The sequence below is a fragment of the Pelmatolapia mariae genome, linkage group LG10_11 (genome assembly GCF_036321145.2).
Source record: "Pelmatolapia mariae isolate MD_Pm_ZW linkage group LG10_11, Pm_UMD_F_2, whole genome shotgun sequence".
Classification (NCBI taxonomy): domain Eukaryota; kingdom Metazoa; phylum Chordata; class Actinopteri; order Cichliformes; family Cichlidae; genus Pelmatolapia; species Pelmatolapia mariae.
Window position 1 is genome coordinate 9,126,713 of NC_086236.1, and position 22,581 is coordinate 9,149,293.

A 22,581-nucleotide genomic window follows, 5' to 3' on the forward strand; every position below is an offset into this window, starting at 1 on the left:
TTAGTCGGAATAATAAAATGGGTGGGCAGAGCCAGGTGGCATGAAGGTAGAATCATCTGTAGTGGTTAATGTGCAATATGCACAGGAGTCCAAAACTCAGTCCCATTTAATGTAGCTTGTGTAGTGTCATATGAGCGTTGTGTAGTTTTGTATTGAATGACTTTTGAGAGAATGTGTCGTGTCCACTGATTGCTGTGGAAACTGGCAGGTCTTTTTCCCAGTCTTGAAGCTTTTGTGGAGGAATATATTCAGCTTTTAGTAGAAGTTTATATAATTTTGAGAATTATCTTTTCTAAGTGAATATGGGTTTGAGTTCAGTAATCAGCGGAGGTTGTTGAAGGGTTGGCTGAAATTTTGATTTTTCCTTTTAAATAGTTTTTTTCAGATTTGAATATTATAATAAGAAAAAAAAACTGCTATTACCAATGTCACTGACTGTTTTAGTGTTTTCATACCCTAATGAATGTTCCAAGTGAGTGATTCTTCCTTTTTTCCATGAGTGGAATATAAGGGGTCTATTTTTGGTTATGCCAAAATGGCGTAATTTTATTTTTATTTTTATTTTTTTTTTACAAGACATTGTGAGCCCGGCGGTTTGTTTTTCACTAAGCTATCATGGTTCTACATGATTTTTAAAGCAGTTATTGTGTTTGACTCCTGCAAACATGTATGTATTTGAGATCATTTGCTAGGTATTTGTGTCTGAGAGCTAGGTCTCCACACTCTTTTGGTTTCTGTAAAGTAGATTCCTTAATTTTCACTTTCTTATGTTTTCAGTAAAATTTTGTTATAATGAGTAGAAGAGAATTATTTTTAAAATTATTTTAGTGAATATGGACAATTTTATTGCTGTTTTCCTTCCAAATAATGAGTTCTTCCAGTTATTGAGATCGTATTCTAAGATTTTGAGAATTGATGAATAGTTTAGAGGCAATCATCCTGACACAACATGTGAAACATGTGGTTTATCCCTTCCTCACAGTGTGGTAGACATTTAGATTTGGCCTGATTCATTAATTTTATCATTATGGATATTAGGTTAAAAACTTGTGGAAGGGCCAGTGGAGAATTTAAATAAATATAATCTGCATATAAACTGATTTCATGATGAAAGTGCCCTGTTTGTGCGTGTTTTGTTGAATACCTGCTGTGAGGGGCTCAATTAAAATAGCAAAGTGGACGACCTTGTCTTGTACCTCACTCTAACGTCTTCTCCGAGAGGTCTGGGTATTAGTTACAACTGGTGCAGAGTGTGAGCGGTAAAGAGGTTTGATCCAATGAATGAACCAGCGCCCAAACCAAGATGTCCTTGGGATTGCAAAGAGGAAAGTCTTAACTTTATCAAAAGCTTTTTGTGCATTCGGTGATGCCGTTGTGGTTTTGAAGTGGTCTCTGAGATTAACAGGCGGCGCGTGTTGGTGGTCTACGTTTAATAAAGCCTATTTGGTCTTAGTGAGTTAATGAAGATATAACTGTCTCTAATCTATTGGCTTGTGTTTTTACTGATTATTTTTAGGTCATAGTTGGTAAGACTTAATGGTCTGTAGCTGGAAGTGAGGTCTTTGTCGGTCATTGGTAATAGTGTAATAAGAGCCATGTGTTTATGTGCATGGGTGTGAGTCCTGATAATTTGATTCCTTTGACCATTATGCTGAATAAGGGAGAGATGAATTGCCAGAAGTGTTTAAAGAATTCCACTGGATAGCCATCAAACCGAGAGATTTCTTGTTGGGCAATGAAGAGATGGAATTTCTTAAATCTTCTGAAGTTTGGGTTGGTCCGGTATTTCAGGCTGTGCTTTGGATAATTTTGAAAGTTAAGGAATGTCACGGAAGGAGTGAATGTTGAGGATAATTGGTAATTTTTGCGAGAAATAAAGTCTCTCATAGTAATCATAGAACATCCTGTGATGAGGATATTTTGCTTTGTTTTTCCTAATTTATTAGCAACAAATTTTCCATTTTTTCTGCTTGTCCCTTGATTGTCTTTGTTTCACAGAAACAGGGGAATGGGATTTGTTTTCTAATTCTTATTGGTTTGTCAAATATGACATGATTTGCCACCTAAGAAATGTTGTTGCTATTTTAATTATGATGGTGAGATTTCTGGAAAATGTATTTGGAAAAGAAGGGAAGTACTGTTTTATGTTGCTAAGATTATGGTAGCTTTTCAGATGTATCTGTATTTTGAATGGTATAGTAGGGAAAAAAATGCTGCCAATTTATTAACCGATTTCTGTAGTGGAGAGCATTCAGTTTTATCTGACCCGCTGATTCCCAAACTACAACCTGTAGACTCCTGTTAGGCTTTGAAGGTTCTGCAAATGAGCAGGTTGTGTTTACAATAAATAAAAAGTACAATAAATACCTGATGACGTTAAACTAACCTGCTTTTTAATCTGTTTTGTCTCTGCTTAACCCAGAGAAAAATACTTTTCTTGCTCAATGTTTACCACAATTGTTTCCTCCACAAATTGGCAAACTTTGTCATTTTTGTTCCAGACATGCAGTTTACATTTGGTATTTTGAAGCATTTCCATTGAAAACAGCTGCCTGGTGTGGTTAAGTGGAGTTTACCACCTGGCATAATAAAACGGTGACGTCAAACATGCATAACGCGAAGAGGATTGTAAAGTCAGACGATGATTGTCTGCAGGATTGTTAAGAGTGATTCTTTCTCACTGCTTTGATCCATTCTTACTTATGATGATATTGATTAGTGCTGCTTTAAGAATAAAGAGAACAGAAGGTGGAAAGGAATGAAAACACTTAACAAAAAGAATGGGTTCCATTTTGTTTGTGTTTTAAGCTAACACATGAGATAAATGGGATTCGCAACTCTATTTTTTTTTCCCTTAATCATCAACAAATGTCTCAGATGCCCACATGAGATCCCTCTGGTATTTAAGTCCGAGCTCTATTCATTGGCCTTCCTTTTTCCCAATTATCAGTTCTTTTTCTTCTGACCCTCAGAACTAATGAACAAACAGCCACAGACACACTGCACAACCCTTCCTCAATTTACCACCTCCTATCAGTTGCCTCCCTTTATCTTTTAGTGCTTTCTTCTTTCCATCTTAACACCCCCATTTTTTTTCCTGCAAAGCTTTTATTTACAAACATCATTTTCGGGTGTTTTATGGCTCCCTTTAGGAATGGAGGATGGAAGAAAAAAATGGAAAAATAAAAGATGAAAGGATGTACGAGGATCGAGAACAACACTTAAAGCTGCCGAGGGAGAAATAGATTTCAGACGAGCAATGAGAAATAAGTGCAAGTCATCAAGCATGGTTCTGCTTCTCTCCTTTTCTTTTCTTTTTTTGTAGAATAGTTTGAATGTGGTGATATAAAATGGTTATCTGAGCTTGAGAGGATATCAGCATGAGTTTCAAGCAGAGTCATTTGATTTAACAGGGTTTGGCAGTAGTTCTGCTGCCTCTGTCAAAGCTCAATTGTATGAAATCTGGATGACCCAAAGCCATCAAAGAACCATGGAGTATAGTATTAGTATCTTGTGTGTATTAATAGTGTATCACCTTGTTTTGACTTTTAAAATCTGTTACAAGTAGATAGCAGGTGGAAAGCTTGGGTCTTTACAGCACAAGTTATGATATATGGCCAGCCAAGACTGGCGGCAAAATAGGAAAGGAGAGCTCAGAAACTACGTAAGGCAAGCTGTTACGGCTCAATAACACAGGCCTGTAATCGACTCACGTTTCAAACATACACACATGAAGTGAAACAGCCCTTGGTTGGGCTGCTTTTTATGAGGAAGCACTCTGCACGAGGTGATCAGCATATGTTTTGTTGACATAAATTTAAAATTTATTGCCGTTGTCAAAAGTGACTGTTGGACAAAGTCGATTATTAACTGAGTAAATGGCCTGAGAGAGTTTTATGTGAACTTCCTTAATGGGTACAGTCAGTCTGTTTCAAATCACCCTCCCTCCCTGGACTGCCACCCACCACACACCCTCGTTTAGACACACACACACCTCATCATCTATTTCAGTAGCACAACATGAAAGCAGACAGTTACGATGGGATTTGAGAAAGGGTGTGCACAGAGGGGGTCTATCTCAAGTAAATCACTAAGCTGAGACAATATTTTAGTATCCTTATGCATACCATTAAACCTTGTTAAAGCACTGAAGTGTGTGAAACAGAATTACTGAATAGCCATTATCAGCTCTACTTAAGCACACAAAGCATTTCAAGGCATATAAAGTATGCCTTAAGTACTAACTGTTTTCTAATGATGCATACTGTCCCCAAAGAAGTAGGGTTCATAAATACTTGCTGTTATTAGACAAGCTAATCACAACATTCATCTTCATAAAGGTATTTTTTCACCCTGTCTTGTGTATATAAAGGGTAAACCTTTCTTTATGATGATGATCATCATAATCATGGTATCCAGTCAAGGTGGATAGACTGAAACAATGTTACACATGGATTATACTCTGATACAGATAAAGACATCTGCCGACGACATGGATGAGTAGTCATTCCCGTTATACGTCTTTGAAATCCTCCCAAAGGGCGCATACATTGAGGTGCGTTGTAGTCCCGTGTCCCCATGGACCAGTCCACCAAGTGACAAGAAAAAGCAGAGAGCCTTGCACTCACTGATGACAGAATTTTTGCCACTAGGATCCAAGTGGACTCATAGATGAAGAAACTAACACACCAATTAATGAGTCATGTGCTGGCTTAATTATGGCAGCTGTAGAGATATAGCTGCTTATACTGCATCAGGTTAGCTTGTGGAAGTCATCAGCAGTTTGAATTTTTACCGCTGCCGGAGCCCGAGGTGACCGTATTTGGATCAGAGAGTAGAACAATAAAGTTACGTCCACGGTGGAAGCAATTCGTAGTGACGTGGCAAATAGAGAACATAGAAAGTGAATGACCTTCCATGACTTCAAGTAACCGTGGGCACTAACTGCTGGCAACAGGAAGTGGGTAGGACCTCAGGTGAACTTTTCTCAACTTCCAGGCAAGCGACTGAAGTGCCTACCAATGAGAGTGAAGAATACCAATTATTGACATATGACCTGGGAGTAAACATACTAGAGGTTTCACCTAGGCAACTGTAGCCTGGAATGTCCACAAGAAAACCTAGCCGTCGGCTTGAAATACGAGTATTTCACTGACCAAAACTGGAGCACAGATTCAGACCAGCAGTTAGCACAATCAACCAGATTAAGCTACACTATGTCTTACATAACTGCAAATACACCAAAACATGGCCGAGAGGTCCAGTTCCATGAGACGGTTTAGAGAACAAGAAGCAGACGGCTAGCAGACAGCTGTCAGCTACAGCTTCCTGTGTTGCCATTCACCTGTCAGTGTTCATGTCTCTACACTTAAGCCTTAATGAAGTGAGTTCTAAAAAAAATCATCTAAAAAATCATCCACCATGCAAACTGTTATGAAGAGAGAAATAGGACAAAATCATTTCTGTAGCCTGTAAATGTTCTTTTATCTGCTGTCTAGTTGGGCCTTTAAACATTTCAGTTAGCCTCAAGTGGCCTGTAGAGAATCTGCAGTTTTTGCCAAAACAAATGCAGTATTAATGCGTTTTTAAAAAGGCGGTCTTCTAAAATTCCCAACCCTTCCCTTTAACACACGGAATCACTTTAACAGGTGCTGTTACCATTCTGTTGAACATCAAGTAATGTGCTGTTTCAGTAGGTAGTGCTAGCCATTGCAGTTAAAGTTAACACAGCCCCAGCTACAGAGGTGCACACCACCCTTTGCTCATCAATGCTACATTTACGGTGAAAATACATGGCATTGGTTCCGCTTTGAGTGCCCTTAATAAGTGCATCCATACCGTTTCAGTGCTCTGTCTGGGGGGCACAATGGCCAGATTGAGGAGGGACACAAAAGGCCTTTGAAAGGCTTTGTCCTCTGTGTATGTTGTGGCTTACCACGTACGTGTGTTTTCTCCTTATCTGATTGAGAGCGTGTGAGTACATCGCATATGACTCTTACAAGAAAGAAAATCCCTTTTCCATAGCTTTTTCCAGTTGGTCTTTTGTCAAATAATTTTTCTGTTTTCAAAATTGTAAATTTTGTTTTTAATAATTCTAAAACAATAGGAATAAACGCTAGTCTATGATGCCCTCGAGTAAAAGAAAAGGTAATTTTTAAGGGTTACTGTTTTGAAACCAATCACAGAGGAACTCTATTATAGAAGCAGAGAAAAAGAGTTGACAGTTTTTCCATTGGCGGTTGCCTCAATAGAACTGAATACAATGCAGCTCTACTGCACTTGAGCAATGTGGAGTTTGAGCAATTGCTTTAGAGTTTTTCAAATATTTGTGCAACAAAACAACATTCTGATGTCATTTTGATGCCATGTTGTCATGCCTGTTTGCTAATTTTTTCAAATTAGATTAAGATGTTTGTTGTATGCTACTCTTGTGATGTGCAGCCGCTAAATATAACATTGGTATCTGGAGCATTATTGCACTTGTGCACAATGTGCAACACTCTATGACACTTTGTTTCTCCTATTTTGTTGTTTTTAAGTGTCCTCTTCCCTTTTGGGGGCAGTTAGCATTTAGAGGACCTTTTAATTGCTGACTGCATGCCAAAGGGCTGTCATTCTGCCCTTGATTTCCAGGGTCTCTTCACAACTTCTAACCTCTCTTTAATTTCATACTTCTCTGGTTTTTACCCTACTCGTGTCAGGTTTGGGGGATATTTTGCAGCAATTAATTGTAAGTGAAGTCATACTAGACTTGATAGCTTAATAACTCCCAAAGCCATTGCCATAGCACACGCTATAATCTCTTTCTGTCTGTCCTGGTCTCAATCCTCGCTTTGTCTCTTCCTTTCCCTCTCGAGGCACAAAAGAGAGCTGTAAATCAATTTGCATTCGACATCTGACATCAATCAGTCATGTTTTGGGAAAGTGGCACCACCTCCTCCTCTGTAGCTTTGTTGAGCCGCTAAGATGGATGGCTGTCATCTCACCCAAGTTGAGCAGAACTCTCATCAAGGGCATTGTTTCCCCAAGATTGCACTTGGCTGATCACTTTTTGCCACCTGACTAGTCAGTGGAGAGCGTGAGCTGTATTTGATGTTGTCTTTTTTTGCCTGCTTGAAGCATACACTCACCTGAGTATAGAATCATGTCTTTTTCCTGTGCACTTTTTTTGGTATGGTTTTTTTTTTTTTTTTTTAGCTAAAGGCTTTTTCACGACCTGTCACTTTTGTTCCCCCTCCCCCACAATCTAGTATTACCATCAAAAAAGTAATGCTTCATTTTTGGAGCTGTGTTGTGTGAAAGAGCAACAGTTGTAGAAGACTAAACGTGCCAAATCAGAAACAGCACAAACTTGACAATCATTACAATCGTGGGTGTGTCTGTGGCTTTGTGTACCTCTCTCAAGGCGAGGTATTTGAAGTTCTCAAGATGCTTACGGCACTGTGGCAGTTGTTTGGCAATTCGTGTCACTTTAATTGCTTTAGAGCACTTTCAGATATCTCTCAAGAATAATATGCTTTGTACTGAGCCGTGGGGTCTTTGAGGATTTGAGGAACAGAGAAAGCCGTAAGACTAGACTTTTCTGTTGTCAGATGGTATTTACTTAGCTAACCTTCAAGGCCTTTACTTCATAATCAAATATTGACCCTTAGTCTTGTCTGACCTTGTGTGCTTAAACTACGTTACAGCTTAATGACTGTCCATTTGGAAATAGACAATTTATTGCAAATCTGATTTGGCTTTAAGCTACGCAACAGCTCATAGCTCTGAGAGCAGTCATCAAAAACTGTTCCATAAATGGTTCGTAACAGTAAGTAGAGGTTTTGCGTGTTCCTGTTTCACTATTTACTTTAGTCTATTTCACTTTACAGCATCGTATCCATCTGCAGCGCTCTAGATGTAGGTAGCTGATAATGCCGCCTCTGCTTGAATAGCACCTTGTGATTTACAGCGGCAAGTCATGGTCTACTGGTCCCTGCAGAAGAATATGTGTGGTAGATGGATGACTTGTTACACTCATGGTTACTGTTATGTGCTGATGTTAGGACTGATGGAGTGTGACATATTCTCTCAAAATGCACAAGGCCAAACTTTCTCTGTTCTGGAAGTCTTTAGTTATGAGCTGTAAAAAGCCGCTTTGTTAGAGACACAAACGTCTATCGGAGTGGTACATTAAGCGCTGGCTGGTCTCACTGAAAGATAGTAAAATATTTCTTTTTGCTCTTTGTCAACAGAAAGATGCACAGTGGAATGAAGACCTACAGCTGTGAGCTGTGTGGGAAGAGCTTCCTGGACAGCCTCCGTCTACGAATGCATTTGCTGTCTCATTCAGGTAAGGAAATCAAACTAACCCCAAAACCACAACCCCTCGCTGTGATCACTGTTGAGCTAGCAGTAACAGTCTTTAAAGAAAAGAGCATTCACTGCCGCCGCTCTGTACAGAAAAGCGCTACTGGCAGATTGTACTGCTGTCCGAAAATTCAAACTATGACTCCAAATTAAGTGAAAAGAAGTCATTTGGAACCCCACTGATAACCCACGGAGCCTGGGCCTTAAATGTCTCATATGCTTGGATCCATGCATTGAAAATGATACATTTTAATATATCTGGTGATCCCTTTCATAGAAACCAGAGTATTCTTTAATTCATTTAAATATATTTTGCATAACGAATGTAATTATGTAATATGTGTGTCAAAAAAGTAGTTGACTTGGCAATGCAATAGTGTTAAGATGAGTCAAAATCTCTGTCAAATAAATTTTGGATAAGCTGCTCAAGTGGCAAACTTATTTAGTCATTGTGAATGAATAAGGTAGCAAAATGTTGGTAAAGTGTATCACCTGCTAATGAAGCATGCGATGTTAATTCATGTGAAGTATTTCCAGGTTAAAAGCTCTGAAATGAGTTGGGGTTTTTAAGTACGCACAGAAAGTGCAACTTGTCAGTCACCTTGGCACTTATCGCTACAAACAAAATGAGACAATGATCATTTTCACCATTTTCGGTGCATCAAAAGCTGCGAAGTAATAGAACAAGAAGGAGCAGCCACAGTGAGCCCTTAGATAAGGAGCTGCAGGCGACAGGCTGTACTCCACCAACTTCTCAGCGAGGTAACCAACTCCTCTCACTGTGCCCTGCTGTTTGCAGACTCGTGCCATGTGCAGCATTAAATCAGATCTCAGTTGCTCACAGGGTGATAGAAAAAGGCCAATTAGTGTCTGACTTCTTTATTAAAATGACAGTAGTTTGTTTTGCTGCTCCATAATTTTTTGACCTGAGGTATTTGCATTTGTTACAGACATCACCAAATCAGTAGTAAAAATACCAGAGCAATACTGTAAGAAAGGTTAGAGGACAAATATTTAGGAACCACAAGCTTGACATGTGACTAAATGTAGTTAGTTTGCCCCCCCCCCCTCTCTGCATTTACTTCCTTTATTATGTATTTCTCCCCATGACACCACCTCAATGTCATATATAGTAGTTAGAGCCTTGGAGTTAACTCATAAAACTGTTTTATGTTCCTGAAAGTAGGTGGTGTTGTAGTTATTATAGTTACTGATAGTTAATTAGGACTAATAGAATCCAAATACACTGTAACAGGCTTTCAGTATGATCAGTGATACTAAAATACATATGACCTAATGGGCTAAACATGCATTTTAGCTTTAAACTTCATACTCTTAAGCTGTCTGAATGAACTACAGTCATAATCATGCTGTTAACAGATACAAAGACTAATTTGCCACTATAGACCATGCATGCACTGTGCAGAATATATTTGTTGCAAGCTGATTTTTACATTTAAGCATTTACAATAGACTCCAGTGCTGAAGTTGCTGCTGCCTGAAAGTGGAATAGAGGGAAAAGTTGACTTACATTTGCTTTGTCCGACTATAAATATTCTATATTGAACATGTGAATGTGGAGCATAACCTAGTTGCAGTGATTTGTGGATTAAATGACTCTTCAAGCTGAGCAGCTCTGGGAAACTTAACCCAAGAGGTGCCTGCACATCATCATCCTGTCATCCTACACCTCTGTGACATTAGAGGTCTGAAAGGTAGTACAAGTCAGAACAGTGGACACATTGATTGGTGGATTCTGACACTATTACACCCACCCACTTGCACACATACACACACACCCACACCCTAGCAGTCTGGGTGCTCTGAGCCTACTGCTTTAATGGAATGAACCGTCTTTTATAGGCAGCAAAGAGTTCCCCACTGCTAAGGCCCTAAGTGCAGATGGTTTATTGAGACACTGTAAAAGCCATGGAACCTCATGAGGCAACACCTCCTGCACACATACACAAAACCCCAAACTTGTGTTAATGTTGGCCCAAGGATGGAGCCATTTGTCCAGAACTCTGTTTATAATGGGACACGCTGAATTTTCTGCTTAGTGCCACCTTTATCACTAACAACCACGCTGACAGAAACGGAGAAAAAGAGTGAGAGATAGATGTGTGTTTGAGATTTTATGATCATAATTACTTCCTGAATAAAGCAGGGCCTCTTGTTTAAAAAGGAATCTTTTTTTTAATTAGAAGAAAGTAGAAGAGTATAAATAAAGTCTTCTAACGGGTTTTTTTTGTAGACACTGAAGTAATATTTGAATAGATTTCCAACAGAAAGCAGTTTTATCAACAGGTTAATAAAAACTCACAATTTGTACCCATTATCATGAGGTGAAAACTCTGCTGATAGGAGATCAAATGGAAAAAAAAAGAGACAGAGAGATGACTGAAAACTCTAGGAAGAACCACATACTCCACCTTGAGAATGGCAACTGAGCGGAAGATGTGGGCAGTGTATTTTTAGCAACTGTGGCAGCAAGTGCACAAACTTTTTTTCTTCTTCTTTCTTTCTCTCTTTTCCTCTTTCCATGCGAGGCAGCCTTGACGCACAACATCAACCTGTACTGTTACACACATCAGTGTTGATTCATAGCCGCTTTGGTCTGGCGTAAAAGGCAAGACGAGCGCTTCTGTCGAGACGGGCGACGGTTAGGGAAGAGACAGCGCTGAGGCAAAGCTTCTTTGATAGTTTTTGTTGTCTTTTTTTATTTTTTGCACTTTTTCAGTTTTTTTTTTTTTCTCCTACACCTCCGCCTCCACCGTTTGACTTTCAAGGCTTTTTCTCGGTCTGACACCACGTCTGGATTTTTTTTTTGGTCGTGTTTCTCTGTAATGATGACACTTTACAAAGTCCCAAAACCCTTAACCTCAGCCCCTCCACCCTTCCTCCTCCTCCTCCACCGCTGCCGCCATCATCCTTCAGCTCGCTTCAGAAAAGGCAGAATATCAGGGAGATGAAGCAAGAGAGTGGAGAGGCTTTTTGGGATGCACAGCGTGTCGTGGATGTGGAGCATTTCAGACATTGCTGCTGCTGCTGCTGCTGCCTCCTCCCTCCCCTCTGCTTTCCACTCTGTCTCTCACTCTCTGCCTGTCTGTCTGCCCGTCTGTCTGTCTCTCTGTGCTTGTTGTACGGAGGACTTGGCAGCTCGCCAGTCTGGGCTGCCTGCCACCACTGAGGGTACAGTATGTACAGTCTACCTTGTGCCAGCTATTTATTTTTTTCTTCTCGTCTTGTTCTGTCTCAGTCCGTTCCACGTTGTTGTTTTCTTTTCTTTTTTTCCTTTTTTCTAATCTCCGCCTGACGTTGACTGTTTGACAGCCTTTGCTGAGCCAAAGCCTGCAGATGGAGGTTCGAACAGGGTGGGGAACTCTGACTCAGCCACTTTTGGGTGCATTTAAAGGACCATAATGTTATTGTTCATGAAATTGTAGCAGCACCTTTTATAGTATCAATGCCTCAACTTAAAAGTACTGCTGAACTTTTGCAGTAAATTAGATCATCAATAGGCCATCAATGTATTAAATCTGTCATCTCATATGCGGCCCCCTGATTTTATTCATCAGCTGCCCATTTCTGGTTTCAGTGATTGTTCCACTTTTAAGATTAAAATTATTTTTCTTTATTTTTAATACATTCAGTTTACTTCTTTCTTTTTTTTCATTGATAACTGGTTGATTTTACTAAACAGTTAAAGTAATTAGCTTTTACATTTGATTTATGTATTTCTTATAAATTATGTTACATTAAAAAAAAAAGTATCAGCATCAGTAGTAGTGGAGAAAATGCAATACAGTGATGCACAGCAGTTTCTTTAAACAGGTAAGCCCATTTAAAAATGGTATCGTTTCAACTAATTACCCCTCAAAAAAAACAAGACGGTGAAAATGCATTGTTTCAACCATATCAAAAATAGTCTGGCTTTCAGACAGTACCCAGTTGTGTGCGCATGTGTATGTGTGAGTATTGTCGCTCACCAACCACGACCAGACCAGACTGATATGATTCACAGTTTGTTTTCCAAGTGAGATTGCAGTATAATAAGATTACCAAAAAGACTCTTCCTGAGCACCCATATTGTCATCTCTGTTACCACCAACTTTTCATCTCACTGCCTTTATAGCTTAAGAGACTTAATCTTCACTTTACGTTATGTGTACATAGTAGAGAGCTCCTGGATTAGCTGGCCAAGTATGTGTATGAGAGAGAGAGGGGAAGAAAGACTTGATGCACATCGTAAAAAAAAATCCATCTTTATTTAACCAGTAGCTGGCTATGAAGTGTTTTGCTAAAGGGCACAATGTGAAGATGTATGAATGGAGAGATGGTATCAGTAATATGTTTCTTGCTAGTAAGAGAATCAGGAAAACCACGCTGCATGTTTACTTCTTGTAAGTGCAAGTGCAAATCAATGTTTATCCATGATTACGATACAGTATGTAGTCTTTTTGTTAACAGAAAATGGAGGTCTTTCAGGTTAAATTTGTTTTCGCCATTTCTCAACTTGAATCTATTATGGTACTTCATGGAAGAGAACTACATAGCGTACACTATGTTTTTACTAGTTATCTTCCAACAGAGCAGTGTCTTCAATCAAGCACAGTATGTTGTGCACTTATTGGAAATGGGATAATTGCATTTGGCTGTGATTGACACGCCAGCTGCTGCTTTATGTAAATATTTACAACTTGTCCAGCCTCCGACTACACATTTTAAAGGCTTCTGTGTTAAAGATGACAATTTAATACTAACAAACATCAAACAGTAGCGCCACACAGTGCCTGAAAAAAAAAGTATCACTGTTAGCTAGCTATCTGGAATTAGTATCTTCCCCTATGTAGCCAAAATAAAAACAATTGAGTGGTGTTTTTGACACCACTCAATTGTTTTTGACTGTTATGAGTTATGACTGTTATGAGTACACCATCTGGACACAGATAGCTGTTCTTGCCAGCATTTATTTACTCAAAATAGCAAGTGTGATGGAACTATAGAGTTTGAGTCATGGCTAATATTTCTAGTGTTTCTTCATGTTAGCTCATTAGATGAACAGGCAGAACTCGATTTCCCAGTGGAGTTTAGTTGAGTCAGTTATTTTAGTTGTTTACCAGTTGCTGCGGTGAATCCAGTTTGAGCAACCACTTAAATTTCTCCATTCACTAATTATAAAGTCAGGGGGAAATAACTTTTTTTAAAAGTGGCACAAATTCAGGAAACTCTTCTATCTTCTTCAAAAGTGATGTGCTGAGAAGTTTGGTGATTTTTTTTTTTAATAAAAATCATTAGAACATTCAAAAATAATCTTACTAAAATAAATATTGTTTTAGTTCTTATAACTGGAACAGATGTTTATTACTTAAACAGTGGAAACTTTTGAAACCTAAGCACAAAATGATGATATTAAAAACACTTGACAGTATTTTGTTTTTAGTGTGAATTCAATAGCTCAATATGCACTTAGTTTTTGACATGGTGTCAAAAACTTTGTGGAGATGAACCAGCACAGTATTTGGTGTTTGCCCTTTGTGCAAGATTGTAAGAGTTCTTGCAGTACTACAAAATAACGAGCACGAAATAATGAACTTTTTATATGGAACAAACTAGTTCTGATACAGCTGGTGTTTACCCATCACGCTCTCGAGCTTAATTACAGTTTACCCACAAACACATATTATCTAAGAGCATCCGCATTATTGATGGAAACATAACTTTACATGATAATCTCTTGGCATTTTGGGGTCATGTGTTCTCATTGTGTGGTGTGTCACACTGGCCTCATCAGTTTGGTATGCTTGTGTTTGGCTTGTGCATTAGTCAGCCTGTACAGCCAATACAGTGTTATTTCCCGTGTGAGGTTTACTGTTTAGAAATGTGTTTCTAACCAGCCTGAAGGGAATTTATCTTTTGTTGGTTGATCTTTTAGGGTTGCGTGCAGAAAAACAAAACCAGTGTGTTGTGTTTATCACATAAAGCCAATGTGTGGAGAAATTGACGATATCAAATGATGAAGTCGCCCTAGTGGTAATGGAATGATGTTGCATGAAACTGGAAAAAGTCTATATTTACTGCATTATTCAGATGCTTGACTGCTTTTTTTTAAACAGAAGTAATAGATGAAGGAATAACCATGTAAATGTCTGCTTTAAATACCTTGCTCTGCAGCTCATTGGATTAGGACAGTACGCATTAACATTGCAGAAAAATCTGGCAGAGTTATTCAAAACACTAGTTTTCCTGTTGTGCTTGACCAGCTGTTTAAGTTGGCTCCCTTAAATTGAAAGCTTTGTTCCAAGCCGATCCCAATCTGAGTGTGGGAGTAAGATGCCCACGTAAATGTCTAGAACATTTAGGTGAGGAAAAATGCAAAGAATTTGGATATGAATGTGGCGAGGCGGGAGGGCTGCTTTCCCATTGCTCTTTGTCTGTGTTTCTATCTCCGTGGCGTTTGGTTGTTTGGCAGTCAACTGGTCGGCTGTTTTGGCTTTGTGCCGGTTCTTCCCTCAGAGTGATGACGACATATTTGTGCCGGCAGGTCTGGATGTTCTGCCAGCATTCCAGCATTTATGATCGCTCGCAGATGTGAGTCCAGGAACACACTGTACTGTACCCAAACCCAGAAATTAATGAAACTTGACTGCCTTCCAGGCCAAAAATTCCTAAATGTGTATGTGTCTGACTGTGTGTGTATGCATGAGTGAGAAGAGAGACAGGAGACACAAGGGAAGGAGGGGTGGCAGGGGGGGAAGTGCTATTAAAAGCAAGTAGCAGGAAAAGAAGTAGTTCAGGAAAAAAACAAAAGTATGACCCAAAGTGTCGAGCTTTTTGCATGTACATTTTTCTTTTACCACAGCTGATGTTCTGTCCTGCATGCACGCACACAAATGCATGCACACACACATTGTTTTCTCGGGTGGGTTAACACAAGATGACAGACAAAGCAAACAGCAGTAGCTTATTCTGTAGTGCCATAACATTACTCCTGTGCAACTTAAAACTTCCCCTGCAATTCTTGCAATACTTCCCCCGACCTGTTGATTTACTGTTCCGAGCACGACTGGGATTATGCAGCTGGAGAAATCTCAGCTGGGTTATATTACATGAGAGGGCACATGGGGGACAGGCAGAAGGTGACACAGCACAGGGGTCTATTTGGAATACTATAGCATCAGTCACTGCTGTCAGTATTTTTATTTCCCTTCCAGGGGCAGGGGAGGGGAGTATGAGAAAGGAGAACTTGTTAGACCACTGTCACGAGCAAATGTGGCTTCATTAAAAACGTGTTGGTCTGTACAGCTGCGATCCTTAGTGAGAACTCGGTGTACCTGTGCTCTGGGCTTCTTGGAAAGGCAGTGGTTTAAAGAAATAAATCATAAAAATAGCCTGGCTGAACAGAGTAAGAGATGATCCTTTCTGACAACCTGGCCAGTTGGCAGCTCTGTGTCTGGAACCTCCCTTAAAGTCAATAGCCAGTGCCTTAAATGTCATTTTAGTCAGCGTGGCTTTACCTGACACCTGTAGCTGTCTTCCTGGAAGCAATTGACAGGGTATTACCCGTATCGCTTGCTTCCATGAGTGTCTCACTGTCTAATAATATGTTTTGTATTACGATATGTTTTCCAACAGAGCTGAAAATTATATTGCAAAGCAATATAATTAATGCTCTGGTATAAACATAGGTGGTATGTAGGCATGTGGAGCATTTTTGCATCAGACTTGATGATATGAAATTCTGTCCTCATGTTTATCCTCTAGTTAGTTTTTTGTTTTGTTTTGTTTTTTGCATAGAATAACTTGTGTTGTTTGTTCAGTCCAAACCTTTTACCCTACTATTTCAACTTTAGATATTTAGACTTGCAAAATATTTTTTCAGTTTTTCTATTTTACTCTTCACTCCAAAAAAAAAAAAAAAAAAAAAAAACTTCCCACAGAAAAAATAGCACCCTCTTCCAATTTTGTCATTCTGGCAGAACTGTATAGCAGAACTGTAAAAACAGATTTGCAACTGGAAAAGGCTGCCAGTCTTCTTTTGACAGTTGTTTTTTCTGCCAAAGAAATCTCAATAGTAATTTGTCTAACAAGTTAAATATGAATATCTTTTCAAACTGCCTATCATTTTACAGTTATATACAGTGATGCAAATGTTTGAAAATCTCATAACTGTAAGTAAAGCAAGAAGATGGTTTTGAGTCAAATACGCGCAGTTGTTTAAATTACAATACTCGCTTAAGGTAAGGTGGTACTGTGCAGATTTGTTTTCATGTGTCCTCACAAATAACCACCAGCGAAGAAGCAGTTGCAGCGTATTAGCCCATAATATAATGATTATGTTACTTCAGAGAGCTCTGGTATAGGTTACTCCTAAAGCCCATCATTCAAAAAAGTTGGACAAAAAGTTAAAAGTTGACTTTTCAGCCCTCTCTATTTTCAGAAAGGAAGAAAAAAACATGAGGACTTGATCTTATTCCTTTTATTACAGGGATATTGCAGCTTTAAATCCTTTTGGTTGCTAAGTAGCGAGTGCCCCTGTGCTCCCTTAATGGGCCTGATTTGGTATTCCGCTCTGATGCCAAGTCTTATTTTTGTATGCGAGACAAAGTGTTTTGATGGTAAGTGATTGCTGAAATGTCTGTGTCTACCAAAGGCTGTTTTTTTTCTTCTTTTCTTTTTTTTTGGTTGAGAGTGAGAGTTTTATGGCCTCTCACAGTACAGTACACTGTGTGCCTTCTGCTCAAAACAAGAACACAGTCGATTGAATTTTGGATTCGCTTCATCATCCCTCCCTCCTCCCAGCAGCTTTGTTGTCAGCGAGCAGCATGTGTGTGTGTGTATGTGTCTAAGGGAGAGATGTGAGGGCTCTGTCTATGTGTGTGTGTGTGTGTGTGTGTGTGTGTGTGTGGTAAAAGTCAATTATTGCAAAAGGCTGCCAATTAATTTGCTCTCCTGGAAATTCAAATGATACTGTAGAATGCACATAAACACACATGCAAATCAAGCATGCGCGCACACTCACATGCACACAAACATGTAGTGAGCTACACATACACGCATGTGCGCACACACACACGCACAGTGCTCACCATTAAGTCAAAAGGAGGGAGAAGATACAGAGGCTGCAGACATTTGTTTGCTCCAGAGTGTGATGTTAAATTAGGTCGTCTGTGTGTGTGTGTGTGTGTGTGTGTGTGTGTGTTTGGTGAGCTCTTACTGGCTGAATAGTGAGCATTGCTCAAGGGGGCTAAAGCAGGATCAGGTGGAATTTCTCAGTCTAGTTTCCAGGTATTCTGAGAGTGTCTTTTTTTAGGCAAAGGGTCCTTCAGACTGTCTTGGGGCATTTGGATGACAGAGTGGCGGAGCTGATTGAATCCTCAGTGGTACTTATCTGGACACAATAAGTCTTCACTTTAAGCTTCTTGCCTAACATTATCATCATCATCATAAAAATGCAGTAATGCATATATATATATATATATATATATATATTACTCTTAAAATCCCCAGTAATGCAAAATGTAGTCCACTGGGATTAAAAAAGGAATAAAATGTGTAGAGAAGTAGTAAAACTCCTCTTTGAAAAACCAGATTCTTTTACTCTGTGATTTGAATTTGGTCCTACAAATGCTACATACCGCACTATGAACAGTGCATAACGAGAAATGCAGTGGCAATAGCTTCCTGTCTGGTAGAATCAAAACAAAAGGATGACCAAGTGAAACCAAAATTGACCAAGAAAAGCTTTCAGTTATGTAAAAACTTAAAAGTGTGTTTTTGAGAGTGTGTATATGTGGCACTGGCAAGGTCCAGTTGTGCGCTTCTGAATAGCAATTAGTGGTATTTGCCACATTTGGACAAGGTTCTGCTATGTGTGTCTGGCCTGCACATGTTGATATAAACCCAGTTAGATTTTTATTTTCGTTTTTATCTTTGTCTTTGATATGTAATTATTCTTGGCCAAATTATTCACAAGGATTGTTAAGTTCCTGACTTCTTGCATGTTGTATCATGGTAGGCCTGTATGTATGTAATGGTCATTTGAGGTGTGTGTGTGTGTGTGTGTGTGTGTGTGTGTGTGTGTGTGTGTGTGTGTGTGTGTGTGTGTGTGTGTGTGTGTGTGAGTGAAAGCAAAGGGACTCTTAAAGGATTCCCAAATGCATTACAAACACCCCACTCCCACAAGAAAAGAGGGGGAAAAAAGCAGAGGCAGTGATGAGAGGTTGGTTGTACGAGGGGTGGGGGGGAGATAAGGTTGTGAGAGCAGGAGGCTAAATTTAAATCGTAATTGGCCGACTTCCACAAGCTTGTGGGCATTTTAATGAGTCATAATAACTTCATTTAAAACCAGCTGAGCAGAAAATAGATTGGAGAGGAGCCTGTGGCTAGTATGGATTTGTGTTGCTTTGTGCGAGTGTGTGCGCAGGCATGGGTGTATTGAGCTCGACTGTAAAACCTACAAACATGCACGTACACACGCTTGTGCACACAGACACAGATACACACACATATGTACACATCCCAGTGCAGAAAGTAACCGGCGCGACATTTACACAGGACAGCTCACAGGACAGCACCAAACTCCTTTTCACGCGGTGTTTGTTTGTGTGTCGATAGACTGTAACGACACGATCGATGTATTTGTAATGCGGTGGCCATGACGTTGTTTGCCACATACTAACTCTACGGTTCCAACTAATTCTCTCCACCTAATAGTCAAATTGTGTTGAGTGTGAGGATGGAAACAATCTGCAGAAGAGGAAAAAAAAAATGCGATAGAAGATTTGAGTCTATGAAGCCTTTTTCAGCAGAAAACACAAGCTCAAAGGAAGAACATGTATGACTGCTGTTAGAGCCCATCAATCTAAATATATTTATAAAATATGTAGTAACTTTTCTATGCAAGTTTCAAAAGAGTTTCTATGTTATAGTTGCTGTAGGACTCATTTAAAACCAAAAATCAGATTCATTCATTAAATTTTGTCTCTGCTCAGGTTGTGTGTAGTTAAAACAGGCCTATACTTTAATAGTCTATTGTATGACCACAGTCTTTTAGTCATGTGTGCTAATATCCAAGCATGAAATGTGCTTTATGTCTAAGGGTGGTATGTCATGTAAACTGCCTGTGGTGAGTGCTGCTGAAACTCTGTAGCTGTCAGCCAGCTGAACACTTGCTGTCGTATCAAATCAGAGCTTGCTCTGACAACCCTCTCTGTGTATTGTTACCATCATCTTCTCACAAGCTGGATAGGGAGTCACACCTGGAAGTGAAGTGAGAGTTATCCATGAGATAGACGGCGTGTGACCAATTCCTGCCGGGGGCGGGGGTAAAATCGTTGTTCTCATTTCAAAAATGCCTCAGATTGCTTCAGCATTATGTCCAACAGTAAAACATTGTTCCTGTAATGATATAACAGTGTGTCATACATTCACGCTGGCTATTAGATTTTCACTAGCACTTGTCGCACTTTCTCTAATGAGCCCCTGGTATGCACTGACATCGGCAGAAATGGAAGTTAGCCAATCAAATTTGACAGCTCCTTCATTGTGTCATGACAGTGTGTGTAATTAGGCAGGTTTCACGTCAGCGTAGACAGTCACACTCTCTGTTCGCATGTCCTGCCCAGTTGTTCTTCTCTTAGATTATCATCACACCCGTGCCTCATATCGAGGCGGTTTTTAAGGGATTGGCGTTTCTGGGGCCAGACAAATGCTTTTTGTGTGTGTGTGTGCGTGCGTGCGTGCGTGCGTCTTGACCTCGCCATGTGACAGTCTCATGAATTATGCAAGTGTCATTGTCTTTGCCCACTTCACACAGCATCCAGGCTGTGCACCGTTTAAATTTTGCTGTTTAATTTTGCCCGCTTTTATATTATTAAATCAAATCCATCAGTGCTGTTTTAGTTTTTGACAGCTGGCTCCAAATTTGCTTTATATTCCCAAAAAAGAAAAAAGGAAAAGAGTTTGTAAGTTTGGATGAGATGTTTTAAAGACTTTTTTCTTTTGCAAAGCATCAAAATTCTGTTACAGCCCCAACTGAGAAAGCTGAGTGAGGGGTTTGTTTGTGACACAAACGGTAATAAAAGTAAATATTCTCTCAGGCGCGACCTTTTATTGCATTATGTAAGTTGGCCAATAGCTCTGGGAAACTTTTTAGATCAATTTCGCAGCACAGATTAGAAAGCTATGAATCCCATTTATGGAAGAGCTCCCTCATGAAATGCTCTTTGAAACTTTTATATTTTCGGATGAAGAGAGAATGAACCCGGCTAAGCAAAGATCTGCCGACGGCACTTTCATGTGGGGGGAAGAAAGAAAGCAAGAGAAAGTGAAAGGAGACGGAGCGAGCGAGGCAGAGGGAAAAGATAAAAGCACTCCCAAAGCCATCTGGAAGTAGCCAGGACACACAAGGATTGCTTTTATGCTACTAATTCCACTGGGAGGTGCGACATAAAAGCAAAGCATGGATATTGTGTTATAACTGTTGAAAACAAGCGAGTGGTCACGGAATACTAATACGACTGGTCAGAAGGAAAAGCAGTTCAATCCGGGAGTAAACAGGCTTTTGGTTGGATGCCCCCCACCACCATGCCCCCGAGGATTTCAGGGGGGCTTAGGTGGTACAGAGTATATTGATTTGGAACTATTAGTCCAGTGTCTTATAGACCGATTCGGAAACAATTTGCACAGACTTTTAGGCACCGCTATATCTATAACAGCCTATATTATATGTCTGTCTTATACAAGTTGTGCTTTAAATTCTGATTTAAATATATAACTCCTCAGGTTTTCAACATATCAAATAGACAAAGATGCCAGTCGATCCAGAGCTCACAACATTATTGTCCGTTATCTTTCTCTTCTTAGCCCAAACAGAATAGTGAAGTGTCTGCTGCCTGAACTGCCTGACGCCAAAGCAGGCAGGACTGGAACTTTTAGAATAATAAACTCTTGGAGAACTAAAGGCTGCCATGATCTGTGCGAGCATGCCACAGACAACAAAATAAATAAAACACAACAGAAACAACGTTATCCTGACAGCACTGTTTGTCCAGTTATGCCTCTGGCAGTCTGTGTGATATGACATTGCGCTGCTGCTTCTGATTACCTTGTAATGTCTGCATCCATTGGCCCAAAACATCTTTGGCTTACTCGATGATTTTAAAAAGGAATTGCGTGGAAATGTTCCCAGCCAAGACATTATCACCAGCAACCTGTTTTACAGTCACAGAAAAGCGTATTGATGAACAAGGGAGCCACACTCGAAAGTTCACTTCAGGCAATATTAGGGGAAGAGACGAAACTACTTGGTTAGTATTACATAACAATTTATTCATGTGAACTCCCGCAACAGTCCCAGCACCTCTCATGCTCTCTACTGTAGACTACTCGTCTACAGGGCTACCCTCCAAATTGAAAAATTACCTTAAATGAGTACCCATTGACTAAAATGTGCTGAGGTTCCGCACGAGCCTCAGCATGTGCCGAGCTGGAAATGAGACCACGCTCTCACAGCGCTAATTCCTCAGAAACTTTACTACAAATGCGCGTTAAATAAATAAAGAAATATCTGTGGGTTAAACTAAAAGACAAAAGAGTACAAAGACATAATGAGCGCACCCAGCGTGAGAGCAGCACATCATCACCAACACAGATGTTTCTGTCAAACTGTCACCTACTTTCAGACTTAAACCAAACCTTTAAAAAAAGAAAAGAAACTCTACTGTATGTAAACTGAGGATGTTTCCATCCGTTTGGTTGAAGTGAGTAAATCGGCTCCTGAAAGATCAAAAAGCACATCCGGATGATGAAAAAACACAAAGAAAACCCTCTATATTCTGTCACTTTTGCGGCACAGTTAAACACAGGTCATTAAAGTTTCATCTTCATAATGTTAGACGCTCTAGAAGGTGACAAAATCTTAACCGGTTGTTAAATGTTGCCGAAAGCTTTGGTTTTATTGTTCAAAAACTTTACAACTAATGGAAAAAGGTCACAAAAATAACCTCACTGACTTTGCATGGTTGCAGAAAAAAAACGTCCAAAAAAATCATTTTTTTTAGTCATTAGATCAGATATGTGATTGCCCTTTGCATTTAGCATAATTCGGGTGGTTTAGCAAGTCTAGATTCAGACGGCACATCCCAGTGCACAAAGTCGTTGCATGCTATAAATAAATAAAATAAAATTAAATGCTTGCCCAGAAAAGAATTTCTCTCATAGCGCTTCAAG

At 39.6% G+C, this 22,581-nt stretch overlaps 1 protein-coding gene across 1 annotated transcript in view; it reads left to right on the top strand.

Moving 5' to 3' along the window:
• zbtb16a (zinc finger and BTB domain containing 16a) overlaps positions 1–22,581 on the top strand; it is a 132,282-nt gene that overhangs the window by 45,616 nt on the left and 64,085 nt on the right. Inside the window, exon 3 of the mRNA XM_063485242.1 lies at positions 8,235–8,332. Within this exon, the coding sequence (XP_063341312.1) occupies positions 8,235–8,332 (98 nt within the window). The remainder of the gene's footprint in view (positions 1–8,234; positions 8,333–22,581) is intronic.